Genomic DNA, 14,572 nt, shown 5'->3' with positions numbered 1-14,572 from the left:
TTAATCAGAATGCGAAAAAAATCTTTTATTACCACAAAATAAAACATGATGTTGCTTTAAATAGAAGTATACATTTTTCACAAGCTGAACTCGGGGAAAATAGGATTATGATGATACTTTGCAAAGCACTATAGCTATCAATGGCCAAACAGTAAGGTATTAAAAGCTGAGAGCAGGAGGATGGATAGGTTGTATAAGTAATTTGGAGATTCCAGCAGAGATCCTCTTTCTCTAACTAAATTTCATGTTAATCTTTCCAAACTACTTTGTATTTGTGAGGTTTTTTGAAATATTGAAGTTCTCATTAAATGGTGCAAAGTTTGGACACATTATCAGCTGCAAAGAGGGAGGATGCAAATGTCTGCCGGAGAATTGTTACACATACCAGCATATGTTTCTTCCATCTTGCTGAGTTGGAAAATTGTTATATCAGTGCCTGAAAAAAGGCAACCTTCAGTGGAGATCTCAGCCATCCTAAAATACAAAAAAAGCCTCAGATGCTCAACATTAAAGATTACTTCACCATTTATGTAGGGAATTAAGATTCTGTAGTCTTACATTCAGTGATATCCAACTCCATCTCCCTTTTACTAAAGGAGTAAACTCCTGTTCACTGTGAATAATAGCAGCAGAATATCTTTCTGATTTCATATGCTTTTAGGCAGTCTGATTTGAAAGGGTTGGTTTGGTGCTTTGCTTTCTGGTTTTTTCTATGAATCACACTGGACTTGCAAATTAACTGGTATTCAGATGCTGACATTTGTTCTTCTAAAGGTTTAAAGTAAATGCTAAGACACTGATGGAGGATGCTGCAGAAAACCTGCTGAAAATACTTCTGTTAACACTCTGGAAAAACTCAGAATGCATTGAAAACAGGAGAAAAAATGTAATCAGAAGTAAAATCTACAGTGAGATAATTACTTTCTTTAAAACTGCACCATCCATAGAGACTGCTAAGTGTGTTTATGAGGCAAGAGAAAGATGCACGAAATGTGTATTTTATGTTTAAATCACATACAAACACCTACAATCTTTACTTTATATAACAGTGCTTTTCTGGTAATGGAGAACAGGTAAAAAAGAAATGAGGACTGATCATGAACTTTTCTTTTTTAAATTCCCTGAGAAAAAATAGAATGGACTAGAACAGCATGGAATGTTGTGAGTCATAAGTTATAGTGTAAGAAAAAAAATTATCTTTGGCTAGAAAATGGCAATGAGAGATCACAAAATTGATTACCTCCTCCTATAGAAAAAGTAAACTTCTTTTGCTAGTCTGAACCTTTTGAGCTTTGGGGGATTTTTTCTCTTTTATTTGGGAAAGAAGGAGACAGAGGGAGAATGCAAGGTAGTGGAGGTACCTTTCTCCTCTATGCTATGTTTAAAGTATTGGTCCTTGGGGAAATGTCCCATTGTTGTGACACTGTAAGATCGGTTTGCTGTCATACTATGTCTGTTTGAGTAGCTGAAATCAGGGGATTTAGAATCAATTAAAATGCTTGTACTATGCAGCCTACCCACTCTTAGGAGAATGACTTTGAACATTCTAACACTTTATTGCTCTAATAATATGCAGTTAATTATGAGAATATATCAGAGTCCTTCTTTACCTCTGCTTCTTTCTCCTCTGCTATAGGAGTTTCTAGCACCCTATCAAATACCTGAATACTGGTAAGACCATTCAGATCTAAGGAGAAAAATATGAAAAGGTCATTATAAGATATCTAAGTGCAATACATGTTTTCCAAATTGATACTACAATTTAAAATAAAAAAATACTAGGTATAAATATTATTTACTTTTATTTATAGACAGCAAACACAATATTTGAATCTGGGAGGTAATCTTACCATGCTCTTATTTAATCTCTGACCACATCTATTGTGGCTTTTTCTAGTCAGTTTCTAATGTGACAAATCCTCACCATTTGCCACAAATTCCACATATTTGAAGTCTTAAAGTCCTGATCCTGAATGTATGTGATGGCTCCTAAATCTGATTTTACCTTAAAGACTTAAGTGAACATTGACAGAGCTTAAAGGTGCCAAAGAATTGCTGTAGGCACTATCAGCCATCAAAGAATCTTTCTGAGAAGTTGTAACTGATTTGAAGTGAAGCAGCATTAAAGGAAAAGTGTGGAAGGCTTGTTAGGGTGCAACATAGCACTGAGCTATGGGGTAGAAGTGATGCTCTATGGCAGGTACCATGTTCTGCTTGAATTAAAATACCATGCTGTTTGATGCAGAGGTTTAACAACAGAAAGGGTTTTTGCGGGGAGACCTTAAGCTTGTAGATGCAGAGGTTGCTTTTTGCATAGGGAAGTTGTCATGATAACTGCTTGGACTGGGGGAAAGAGGAGAGGAAGTTTCTTTGTTTTCCCCTGAAGTGTAAGGTTTTGACATACGTACGTATATCCTTGGTTGGACTACTGACATGCCTACAGGTTCAGGTTGTATATCAAAGTTTGAAAAACTGGGACTGCACAGAAGTTTTCTAACTAAGTAGGGCAAGGCACAGTCAGTTACGACCCTACTAAATCTTGGAAGTCCTGAAGAAAAATATAAGGCGTGTTTGGTATTAGCTAACTGTTCTCAGACTCTTTTACTGCATTTTGACATGCTACTTTGGCAGTGGGAACAGTTTTGGTAAGGAGCAAAGATCTGATTTTTGCTTTTCCATAATAGCTAGAAAATAATCTGCCTTTTACTTACTCCATATTTTCATTCGCGAAGTCTAGCCATGATTTTCAGACTGTCATCTTTGACTCTCTGTTTTGACCTGACAAAAGACACATCAATTTTGCACACCAGGCTGTTTTGTGTTTTATACTCCAGTTATTAGGCATTTTCAAATGTTTCCTCATTTGCTTTCGTTCCTGTGTCTTTACAGCGATCTGCTGGGTTGGACATACCTGTAGTTTGACAATGGATATGTGTTGAAGGTATTAATTGAGTTTCTATTCAAGAAGAACATTATCTATTTGTTTCTTTTCTAATATGTTTGTCTGTTTTATATTACAGTATATTTACCTTCTTTGTTACAAGGATTTGTTTACCAGTGTAAGATAGAGTTTTGCTTTTTTTGCTACTATCTTTATTAATCAGTGTTAAGAATTGCTAGGCAGTTGCTTTCTGTGGGTTCTGACTTGAAGTCATGTGTATTTGTTTACTTTGAGGAAAGACAGAGAAAGATGAGGCCCTTTTTGTATAATTTTTGATTCTTTGATGCCCAAAGTCTCTCAGCATATCTAAACTCTGAGTGGATTGAGTGGATTGAGTACATTTCTTAGTTTTGCAAATCCTATTATTTTATCAAACATTCATACTTACTCACACCTTTTTTCTCTGATCTGTTTCTTGATCTTCCTCTTATCAGGGCCTATGCCAGTACCCAAAATGTCAAAATTGAATTTTCAGCATTAAGTCAATTGTCAGATGACACATGATTTCACTTTCTTTATATTCACTCACATTCTCTGTTCTCTATACACTCCTTGAAAAAAAATTGCTTCTGAGCTGTTATTTTTTTCTTAAATTTTGTTCAGTCATCCTTTACAAGGCCAAAACCTTTCAACTCTGATGGGTCTTTCAGCTGCTTTGTTTTATTGCAGGTGAATTCTCAGCTCACTTTACACCTGTGCTTTACAGTATATTCCTGAGCCAGGAAGTTGGCTCCTTCTCTTAGTGTTTGAATTTGATATTAGAAGGTCTCCAATCTGCTGATTGTTGGATAGCAGGACTTATAATCAAGGATAGGATCAGTTTATTCCATGCCTTGTACAATGGGGATATACAGCAGTTATATAGGACCCAATGCAGCAATTCTTATCAGTCAGCATCATATAACTACTTCCCAGAGACTAATGCCAGAGTCCCAGAAAAGTTATTCAAAAAGATATAAACAGAGGGTAAGATACTGACCTTGGCTCATGAGACTTGTCTGAAGTGCCTGGCTGTTGGACAGCATTCCGAGTGGGGACAAAGAAGCCTCCTCGCCCGCAAGACTGGCTGCATCTCTCCCTGACCATTTCCTCACATGTCACTCCTGGCTGTTTTAGGCAGCTCCCTGTGCAGCTGCCACTGTCTGATGAGCTCTGCCTGGAGTGCTCTCACCCTGCAGTGTTGAAAACCTAAGGTATAATACTGACAAGTTCTGCCCGGAAAAATTCTCCTATGAGATAATGTTATCCCTTTTTGGAGTCCTCAAAGTTGTAATGCTTTAGAATCCCCACCAGTTCAGATTAGCAGGGCTTTATGGGGTTTGTGGGTTTTTTTGGTTGGTTAGTTGGTTTTGGTAGGGTTGGTAGGATTCTTTGTGGTTTTGGTTAGTTGTTGGTTTTTTTTTCATGTCAGGAACCTGTGCTCTTTACAAGAGCATAGCAGGTTCTAGGGTCACTTACTTGACATGGATTTCCTGTAGGAATTTGCTGTTCTGTACCACAGAGTTAACCTGTCTTCATCCCTATCAAATGCTTCTTTTGCCATCTCTGATCCTCTGAGGAATCTTTTCCTTTGAAAGACATGTCTCTCATAAATCCTCTGCATCAAATTCTAATTTTAATTTCTAAACATCAGTGAGTATTAAGGTGTTCTTTGTGACAATGAGTGTGGAAAAATTGATAGTGTTCAATGAATTATACCAGAGGTAGAGAGGCTGAAGTTTAACCTTATTACTGTACTGTAGAAATACTAAAAAAAGCTGGTTACCAGCCACACATCGTTACATCTTGCACCTTTACAGCTACTGCTTATTTGGCTGAAGATCTGACATGGCATCTTTGTTACTTCAATTTATATTAATCCAGATGTGTAATTAACAATTAGAGGGGTAAGTTTAATTCAACAAAATGGTAGTGCTGTTGCATTTGAAATATGCCAGTGTGATAGAGTGATTAGACAAATAAAACAGGCCTTCTCATCTGTGCTAATATGACCACTATCTATGCTTTACATCTTAATAGGAACTGAATTTTTTTGTGTCTATTTAGAGGTATGCTTAGAATGTACCTGACTTTATGGACTTTATGAAATTGTAATTCAGTAACTTTTATGTGGATGGTTTGAATATAATGCTTTTCAAAGATACCATAAAATATAAGTGTGTAGTCTACACTGGACAAGGTTTGTTTACCTCAGATATTTATTTGTGTGTTTATAAGATATATATTATCATATATAAGGTAATATGACTGCTATATATTTGCAGTCATACTATCATCAGGCAATTTTCTATCTTGAGTTATCAGAAAAGGGAATTAGGAAATGTAATGTTACCCTTAGGGAAACAAACTTTTTTCAAAACTCCTATCTGCTACTATCACCTGCCAATGATTCAATGTGTTTATAGTTTATGCTAATCTTTTTTAGCTTTCCTTTTTATCCATTATAGTCTGTGTTGCTGGTAGAAGCCTGCAGCAAATTGCTGTTACTTTGCAGCTCCTATCTTTGTTCACCAAATAGCTATTTTCTTTTTTATTCCTTTTTTTATTCCTGTAAGGTAGTAACTGTAGACTGTTATAAAACTGCAGTGTCATTAGAAAAGGTTCACACAAATAAATTCACTGCTGATATTACGACTTTAAAATGTTAATGTCTTTGTCTTTCTATGGGATAACATATAGTTTTGTATTGATGCTTAAAGAAACGTCTTTAAACTCTTTCATTACCTGAAGAGGAGTTATGACAGCAAGACAGCATTTCAGGACTGTCTGTGGGATCATGGGTTTCGTTGAGGAATTCTTAGTTCGTGTCCCTATTAAAAATATGTCCATAATTTGAGTAAAATGAAAGTGAACAAAATCCTTAAGCGCACACAAGACTCTTACAGTTCTTTATCAGCAAGAACTTTATCAGTAAGAACTGCTGCAATATTGGTTTGTCTCTGGATCTGTGGTCCTTTTTGTACTTCATCCTCTACTCCTTGTATAACCAAAGTCCAGTGGAGCTCAGCTTGTAGCTCTGTTACAAAACACCAATGTTGTATTTTGCTGCCTCTAAACCTTTCTTGCTTTCTCCAATTTGCAGCAGACATTTTCCGTGATTACAAGTGGGAAGTTCTTCATGTCCAACCCATCCCATATTGGGAACTGACTTACTTCTCCTAACTGATTTTGATAAAGCCCACTAATGACATATTGAGAATTTTATTTAGTTATTACTCTTAATGGCAACAGAATATAGAGTAGATGTAGCAGAAAAGTTTCATGCCCTATCTAAAGGGTTATCATTTGCTGGAATAACTGTCCTTTCACACACAGTCTTTCATTTCATGGAATAGTTAGTTTGGGATTCTCCTGAATCAGACTGCACTGTTAGGACACAGCTCTAAACCTATTCAATTGCATCTATTTCTGATTTATCTCACCCTAACATAAACCTAAAGTAATTGCACTACTTGTAATAAAATTAAGGCTTACCCACTATTGTTTCTTCATAGGAAGCCTTTCCAAAATTTTAAATATTTTTCACACTCAGAAATGCTCCCTTATTGTCTCCTTGATTCTAGGCATATCTGAGCTGTGTGGATAGAAGCAGCTGAACTGCTTCCTTTCACTTAATATTGAAGAGGATACTTTTTTGTTCAACCATTGGACATGCGCCAAGTATTTTTAAATGTCCATTATTTCAGAAATGATACTGTAAATCAGAATTAAGGTATTACGAAGAGGCTGTTCAATGATAGTATTACTTCTAATATTTAATGCTTAGAATTAATAGAATTAGTCATTGCTTTATTGGATTTGAATAAATTGATACTGGATTATATTAAGCAATATGTCCTACACACCCTGGATATTTCATTTGCCTGTTTTCAAAAAATGGGTAAGCTGTACTGAGTGCAGATTTGCATTTATTATGCCATGTAACTAGCTCTAGTTTTACCACAGGAAAATCATCAGCCCAATTTCAGGTATTAGAAACCTTTTAGAATTTTATTAATGTTGTTGTTCTTTAGAATTACTTATTACATAAATCCAGGCTGTATATGGGTACTTTACACTGGTCTAAAGTCATCACAGTATGATTGTCTTTCAAAAAGATTTCTGAAACAGTTCACCTGACATAATCTTTGGTTGTGAATAGTTAGACTGCTACAGCTTTTCTATATTGTCAGCATTAGAGATGTTCTTAATTATAGAGATATCATTGAGCTGTTACAAATTTGTGTGCAAGTAAACTTTAACATGTTTGAATTGTATTCTTCTCAGTGACTGATCTCTGTGTTGGGATGAGTTGATATCCAATAGAAATCAATAGGATAAGCAGTACATTTTTTTCAATCCAAATATATTTTTAAAGATCTAGACAAAAACTGGTCCTTTGTTATACTTCCTCTGACCAGCTCCCCCTGTTGTAGTTTTCAGTCATCAACAGTAGTATTTCTGCACAAACACTTTGAAACAACAAAATTCTGAGTTTGCATTTGGTTCCAATTTTTTGGGGGGAGCAAATGGTAAGAAATTGCTCTATTCCACAAAATACTTGAATGTTATGTTGAAACATTGAGGAATGTCTTTGCTTTTCAGTTCAGCATGTAATCCAGGTATCAGAAGAGGTGTGAGAGGATGCTGCGTAATGGCACAAAGTTGGAATTGGAAGGAGAATTGGAAGCCCTGGGGTTTTTATTCTTGACTGGACTATAAACCTGTTATATGACCTTGAGCAGAGCACATTAACCCCGACTTTCCAAAGCATTTGCACTCCTGAACTGGATCTATATGTTGGTCAGTTGCAATTTCCTGTGAGGTGAGAATGGTGCCTTAACAGGGTGCAGACAGATCATTAACACAGAGTGCTGCAAAGTTCTCCACTGAAAAGCATAACAGGCAGTGGAAAGTATTATTAGGAACTAATAATATTATAAATTAGTCATTATAATATAGTTAGGTTTACCCTATGATGCTGCACTTTACCCTGAAGAAAGATAAGTCATAAGCTGCTTAGAAGTTTTTTTATAGAGTAGAGTGCAGCATTTAAGGGTCTTCAGAACATTTCTGCAATATTAAAATGATTTTTCAGCCTGCATAGTAGCTTCTTCAGTCTAGTCTAGAGTTTTAAAAAAGTAAAACAAACAGAAGCCCAAGGTATTATTTACTTAATTAGTCCTTTCTGCAGCATGAATTTATTTCTGAACTTCATTTCTGTTTAATAAGTATCGTATCTGTTGATGATCCTCATGTTACTAAGCAACACCAACATCACCAAATAATAGGGGAAAAACACGTAATAAGGCACTATAATTCTGATCATGTGTCATGGGGTTAATTTCCTAAGAAATGTCTTCTCAGATTCAAAGAGTGTGCAGTGCAGCACTGTAAAATATATTGTTTTCATTATAAAAAGCAGTTCATATCTCCTAAAAATGTGCATTTAATTGCATAAAGGCATAAAAGCAACACAAAAATTATTCAAATAACATTCCAATTATATATGATAAATCATCTTTAAAACCTTTACCGTTATGTAGCAATTATAACTTAACCACAGGATCTAACATCTTAGAGCTTCATTGAAATCAATCAAATATCTTAGACTGAAGCTAGAATGCTGTTCTGATAGAATTGCTCCCAAAGGCAATTTTTATCTGTTTAGGCACCAATTTTACAGCACATTTTGAATTTGATTATTTCTGGTAGAATTTCCTGGGTAAGGTTTTGTTCTAGCAATGACTCTAAGAAATTTGTAAAACAATTAATTAATTACAAACTGGTTGAACTACCATAACTGTTTTAAAAAATGCTACTAATACTTTGATCCATAGAAAATGCACAATCTCTTCTGCTACTTGCTTTCTGAGCGTGTTTTACAGAGAAACATTGATTTCAGATGCTAAATTAAAACAGACTCTCACTCACATCACATGTGAACCTGATAATATTTTGGAAGACCAATCTTTCCTCAGTAATAAGTATGAATTTCTCATTCAATCTCCTTGGGTTTCAGTATTTGCACCTGATTCCCAGGTGCATGAAACCAGAAAACACTCAGGTAATTAGGGATAAAACAATATTAGTGTGTTGAGGTTTTTTAAATAAAATAAAAAAGTGAATTTGAGCATTTTTTCATCTATCACCAGATCTAGGAAGAACACATCTCTGTCTATACCACTGCAGAGTCCCCAGCTTCAAAGACTTTTGTTTCTTCTTTAATCCGGTTTTAGTTTATTTCAGAGAAAATCCTGCTTTTTTCCTCTTCCATTCTGCTTTTTTTATTTAAACTATTAACCTTTACTTAATAGGTAGTCTCAAGAATACTTATTATCAAATACTCTAAAAAAGTTTTCTTTCTGTTTAAATAAAGTTGCCTAAAATACCTGTCAAGAATCAGTTCATGAAATTGTTTCAAGATAGAATAGTTCTGGAGTTTAAATCAGATAATGAACTGTATGTCTCCACCTTGGTATTTGCAAGTCATTCCTTGCTTGGTAGACTTTCAGGCTAGCATTGCCTTAGTTCAAAACATTATATACAGGTGTACATGCATTTGTAATGTATAATGTACTGTATTAGCATAAATTGAAAAAAATGGTAAGGTGATTACAAAAACATTTTCTCAATCCTCCTGAAATAATTTTAATTTAAAACTGACAATGAGTGGAATGTAAATTGACACTGGGATTTCAGAACAGGTTAAAAGAAAGATTAACTGCTCCCTTGCCCCTCACTCCAAAATCCCACTCTAGTGGCATCACAGTTCTGGAAAGCAGCTGTGCTGCCATATGTTGCTACTTCAGAGACCATCTTATGTATAGCTCTACTATTACTCAGACTGAACTGCTCAAAAATTTGGCTTGAAATTATTAAAGCAGAGTCACTTGTTTGAAGGCCGGCATTTCAGGAGTCATCTGGGGTGTGATGCGTCATATTTCATGCTGTACATGAAATTTCAGCTTTTCAAAACCAACCTTAGCTCCCATTATAGCAGAATGTATTTTAATTCCTCACAGCACCAAATAGCATGTTTGCTATTGCCCAAATCTGTCATCCAAAAGAATAGTAAGTACAAATGGTTTTGGTATAAACATACCTGTTCTTCTCTCCTCTAATTGCTAGAAATGCTTACATTCTCTGCTCTTGAGAACTTCAAATAGAACTTCCATGTGCAGTTCTTAGTAAAAAACTTGTCATCTTTAAAATGAAAGTTCCATTCCAGTTGGTAAAGGAGAATAGTATTTTCTACAGTCTGGCATTACAAAGCCAATTTGTACTTGGACTTTTCCAATATTTAATAATTGTATGTTTACACATTTTTGCTAGTTGAAACTGCTCTCTTTTTGAAGAAGTAGTTGCCCTTTAGGTCTTGTTTGGACACAACAGGGAATCCTCTCCACAGATTTCCTCACTAAAGGTAATAGTTTATTTTTTAAGTGACAATTTTAGGGTTAATATTTGCTATCTATCTGTGAGTTTAGCACTCATTGAGGCTAACAAGAGTAATTCCCTAGATACCCAAGAAGCTGGAGTAGGTTTTAATAAGATTTAGAAAATAGATTTAATGAATCTGCTGCATTGCCTAAACTGTTATTATCAAAAATTTAAAATCTTTAAGTCTGTAAAGTAAGCCTCAAAGTAAACAATTTTTAAATAGAAATATTGAATGTTTCTCAGGGCCATGACAAATGGGAATTGGCTGTGTTTTCTAAGGTTGTTTCTAAGAGACAGAGTACTATGACCAATATATTCAGAAAAAGAAAGACTTAACTGACAGTGAAACTGAAGAAGGAGTTGAAGTTGTAGCAATTCTGAGACTACTTTAAAATATGAACAATAATTCAAATAGATTTCAAAAATGGTTATTGTTTTTTAAATGACTGCTGCTTCACTGTATGAAAAAGCTTGTTTCCACACTCTACATTGATAAACAAAACAAGTTAAGAATGTAATCTAACCTACAAGTCTTAAAATCCTGTAATTGCTCAGAAACGGAATGAAGCCGAGAATCCTTTCAATGAGCATTTGTCCTGTAAGATTTTCAGACATAGAAACTGGCAATCCAAGAATGGTGGGCCCAGTGCAAGTGTTACATTGATCTGAATTTTTTATTCTCGTTGTGATGGCAGATCTGTAAGCAATCTGTTCCAAATAATATATACAGGCTATACCAAAGATTTTAAATGTCAGCAAATCAAGTTACAGAGACGTTTTCTTTCACTTATATTTGCATGGGAACATACCTGCAAGCCTAAAGCTTTTACAAATTTTGAAGATATTTAACATTCACCACTTCTTAAAATGATCATATGCTATGTGGATTAAGTAAAAGAAGTTACTCAACTTCAAACAGACTTGATTCCCTTCAGACATTTTTAAGTGCCCAGAAAGCATCCAATTGACTCATATGGATGGAGTTTTGGAGTAACTGCAGAATATTACCTGATATTTGCCAAGATTTCCCCAACACTTAACATGACTGTGCATCACAACACTTGGATAGTTGAAAAGAATGCACCATCTCATTTATTTTTTTCCAAGGTTGATCCAACTCAGTCACTTTATTCTTGCTTTTCTGCTCTATAGTGCTCAGATTTCAAAATTTTGGCTATACCTGGGTTTTGTTTTCTGTGTCTAAGTAAACAGAAATTTTTTCATGTGATTCATATCTCACTAGAACCCAAATGGTTGCACAACCATCCAGATCTGTTAGTTAGATTAGGATATACTAATCTAGCATGCAATTTGAGGAAAGGCATTGACATTCCAGCATACTTTGGAATTATTTTTAATATCATAGTGGATATGGTATTTATAAAAAGAGAACTATGTGTATATATGGAAGGTAATCAGGAAAATCAAAGCAAGCAACTAGTGGTCAGGAATTTAAAATCAGATAAACAATTCTAATCTTCTGCTTAAAGGAAATCAAAGCTGTTGAATGGTTAGTATCCATCATTGGTCACCCATGGGTAAGGGGAAAAAAGAACACGTGGGGTTCTTCTTGTCCTCCTGAAATGAAATCAGGGAAAGCAAATAACTTCACTATAAATTTTCGGTTGGGATCACAAATCAGATTCACGAATTGAATTGTGAGTTGAATTTTCAGCTGATGATGGGTTTGGAAATACTGACTTGTCTTATTTTATTTTGTAGATGCTTCAGAAACTTGCTGTGTGCTTACCACGGGTTCTGCCAACCATCTCAAGAGGGGACTTACCTATTCTTTCATTAGTAACCATAACATTATCTTGAAATAATTATTCCTCTCCACATGGCCTTCCTACTAGTGTCAGCTTATCTTCTGCTGACTCATGCTCGGGGTGCTCCTGTTGAGAATGGGGCACTGTTGGAAACACTGAAGTCACAAGTAGGATTATTCAGCAATAAAAGTGAACACTATTCAGCACAGGTGAGACCTCCTGGCACGAGCCGACAAATACCTCAGACAATCATCATAGGAGTTCGTAAAGGAGGGACAAGGGCTTTGCTGGAAATGTTGGATATTCATCCTAATATTGTGGTAGCAGCTACAGAAGTCCACTTCTTTGACTGGGATGAAAATTATGTGAAAGGAATAGACTGGTATAGAAATCTGATGCCATTTTCTTATGGAAATCAAATAACAATTGAGAAAACACCAGGCTATTTTACATCACCACAGGCTCCAGGAAGAATTCATGACATGAATAGCTCCATTAAACTGCTGCTCATTCTAAGAGATCCCACTGAGAGAGTTATATCTGACTATACCCAAGTATATTACAACAGAGTAGAAAGCCACAAGCCTGTTCAGCTTTTTGAAGATATTGTTATTAAGAATGGAGTGCTTAATACCAAATACAAAGCTATTCAGAGAAGTCTATATGATGTTCATATGGAAAAGTGGCTTAAGCATTTCAGTTTGGATCAGATTCATATAGTGGATGGCAATACTTTAATCAAGGACCCTCTTCCTGAATTACAAAAAGTTGAAAGATTTCTAAATCTTCCTTCTCGAATTATGTCTTCTAATTTTTATTTTAACCAAACCAAGGGATTCTACTGCATTAGAAGTGATGGGAGGGAGAGATGTTTACATGAATCCAAAGGACGTCCCCATCCTCTTGTTAACAGTACTGTTTTAGAGCAATTGTATTCTTACTTCAGAGAGCACAATGCAAAATTTTACAGAATGGTTAATCATTCCTTTGACTGGCATTAATACATTTGGAGTCGATGTTCCTTAAAAAGGGACTGAAGCAAACTCTTTCAAACAAATCTTTATAAACTGTAAAGACCCGTATTATGAAAATTAACATACTGGTTATATGCTTCATTGGAATAACACATCTTTTAATTCATTGAAATGGAACTCTTTATGTTGGGAAAAATAAGTTCTATGTATTTGTATGATTACTGTGAGTCATGTTCTGATCTTTCTCTCATCATGCAAATACATTAACTTCAGCAAACTTAGGACAGATGTGTATCTCTACAAGATTTGTGCTGTTTTGGAAAAATGCTTCTAACTGTAAAAGATGTAAATATTTGAAATTGTATTATTCTAACTGTTCTGTATTTTTCGTTGTTATATTTTTTTTATATCCCACACAACGATAGTGGTGTTGATTTCTAGAATTTTCATAAAATAAGCTAAAATTGTATGTTAAAACAGGGGCATAAATAGTGGCTCCAATAAATCATTCATCCTCTTTAATATGCTGAAGTACTTAATCAACAAATAATAAAAGGAATCTCCTTCACCTGTAATTTTGAATAGGTGAACTAGAAGCTACCTGTCTGTATACCATTAATATTAAACTATTAAACCACACTCTTACTATCCTGGGTTTGCAAAAAATTCTCCACAGTAAGAGCATGAACGGTTCAAAGAAGATTTAAGTGAGAGTTCTGAATGTAAAGAAATTAAAATATCCCAGGCAGCCTCAATTTACAGTGATACTTTATACACTAAAAAAAAAAAGGCATAAAAATTATTAGTATTAACAGCTGTACAAATATTTGATTATATCAGTTTTGTCACTTTGCTCTTGAATGGAAAGGTTCTTAGTTAGTACTACCATATTAATTATGTTTGCATTCTGTGACTAGTTATTCTATTGCTCTCCTGGCATTAGTTTATATATCTCCATTGGCACATTGATTCTTGTTAAAAAAAATTAATTATTTGTTTGCCCCCTGAAGCATGGGGTAGTTTTTATTTTGCCATTTCTAATGCACATCATGGAATACTCTCAAAATAACACCTTGTTAAGTTATATATCTCAGACAATGTTCAATACGCTCAGTATGACATACTCAGATTATATATAAGAACCACATCTGTCTATAGCCCTGCATTAGGATTCTATTTTCAATTATTTTTTTTTTTTACAGTATTGCGCTGGTCTTTTCTACTTTTTCTTGTAAACATTTTATTATCAATACCAAAGAAAAAAATCGACTTGAAATGTTAAATCTGCTGCCAGATAGACCTGCAGATGCAGATGTGCTTGTTTGCCGTTGTACCTTGCAATCCAGACCCCCTGGTGCACCCCCTGGTATAAGCAGCACTCCTCAGGTGCCAGCCTCTCGAGCCCTGAGAGCACTGGTGAGCTGCAGTGGTGTGGGCCCACCCAGCACTGCAGCACCAAACTCCCC

At 35.2% G+C, this 14,572-nt stretch overlaps 1 protein-coding gene across 1 annotated transcript in view; it reads left to right on the top strand.

Moving 5' to 3' along the window:
* Positions 1 to 13,895, top strand: part of LOC116790427 (heparan sulfate glucosamine 3-O-sulfotransferase 1-like) — a 45,420-nt gene extending 31,525 nt beyond the window's left edge. The window contains exon 2 of the mRNA XM_032695355.1: positions 12,086 to 13,895. Within this exon, the coding sequence (XP_032551246.1) occupies positions 12,204 to 13,133 (930 nt within the window). The 5' untranslated portion in view covers positions 12,086 to 12,203 and the 3' untranslated portion in view covers positions 13,134 to 13,895. The remainder of the gene's footprint in view (positions 1 to 12,085) is intronic.
* Positions 13,896 to 14,572: the final 677 nt, after the last annotated feature.

This window comes from Chiroxiphia lanceolata, chromosome 8, assembly GCF_009829145.1.
Source record: "Chiroxiphia lanceolata isolate bChiLan1 chromosome 8, bChiLan1.pri, whole genome shotgun sequence".
Classification (NCBI taxonomy): domain Eukaryota; kingdom Metazoa; phylum Chordata; class Aves; order Passeriformes; family Pipridae; genus Chiroxiphia; species Chiroxiphia lanceolata.
The sequence above is the reverse complement of the archived record's forward strand: the minus strand, read 5'-3'. Positions and strand labels throughout refer to the sequence as shown.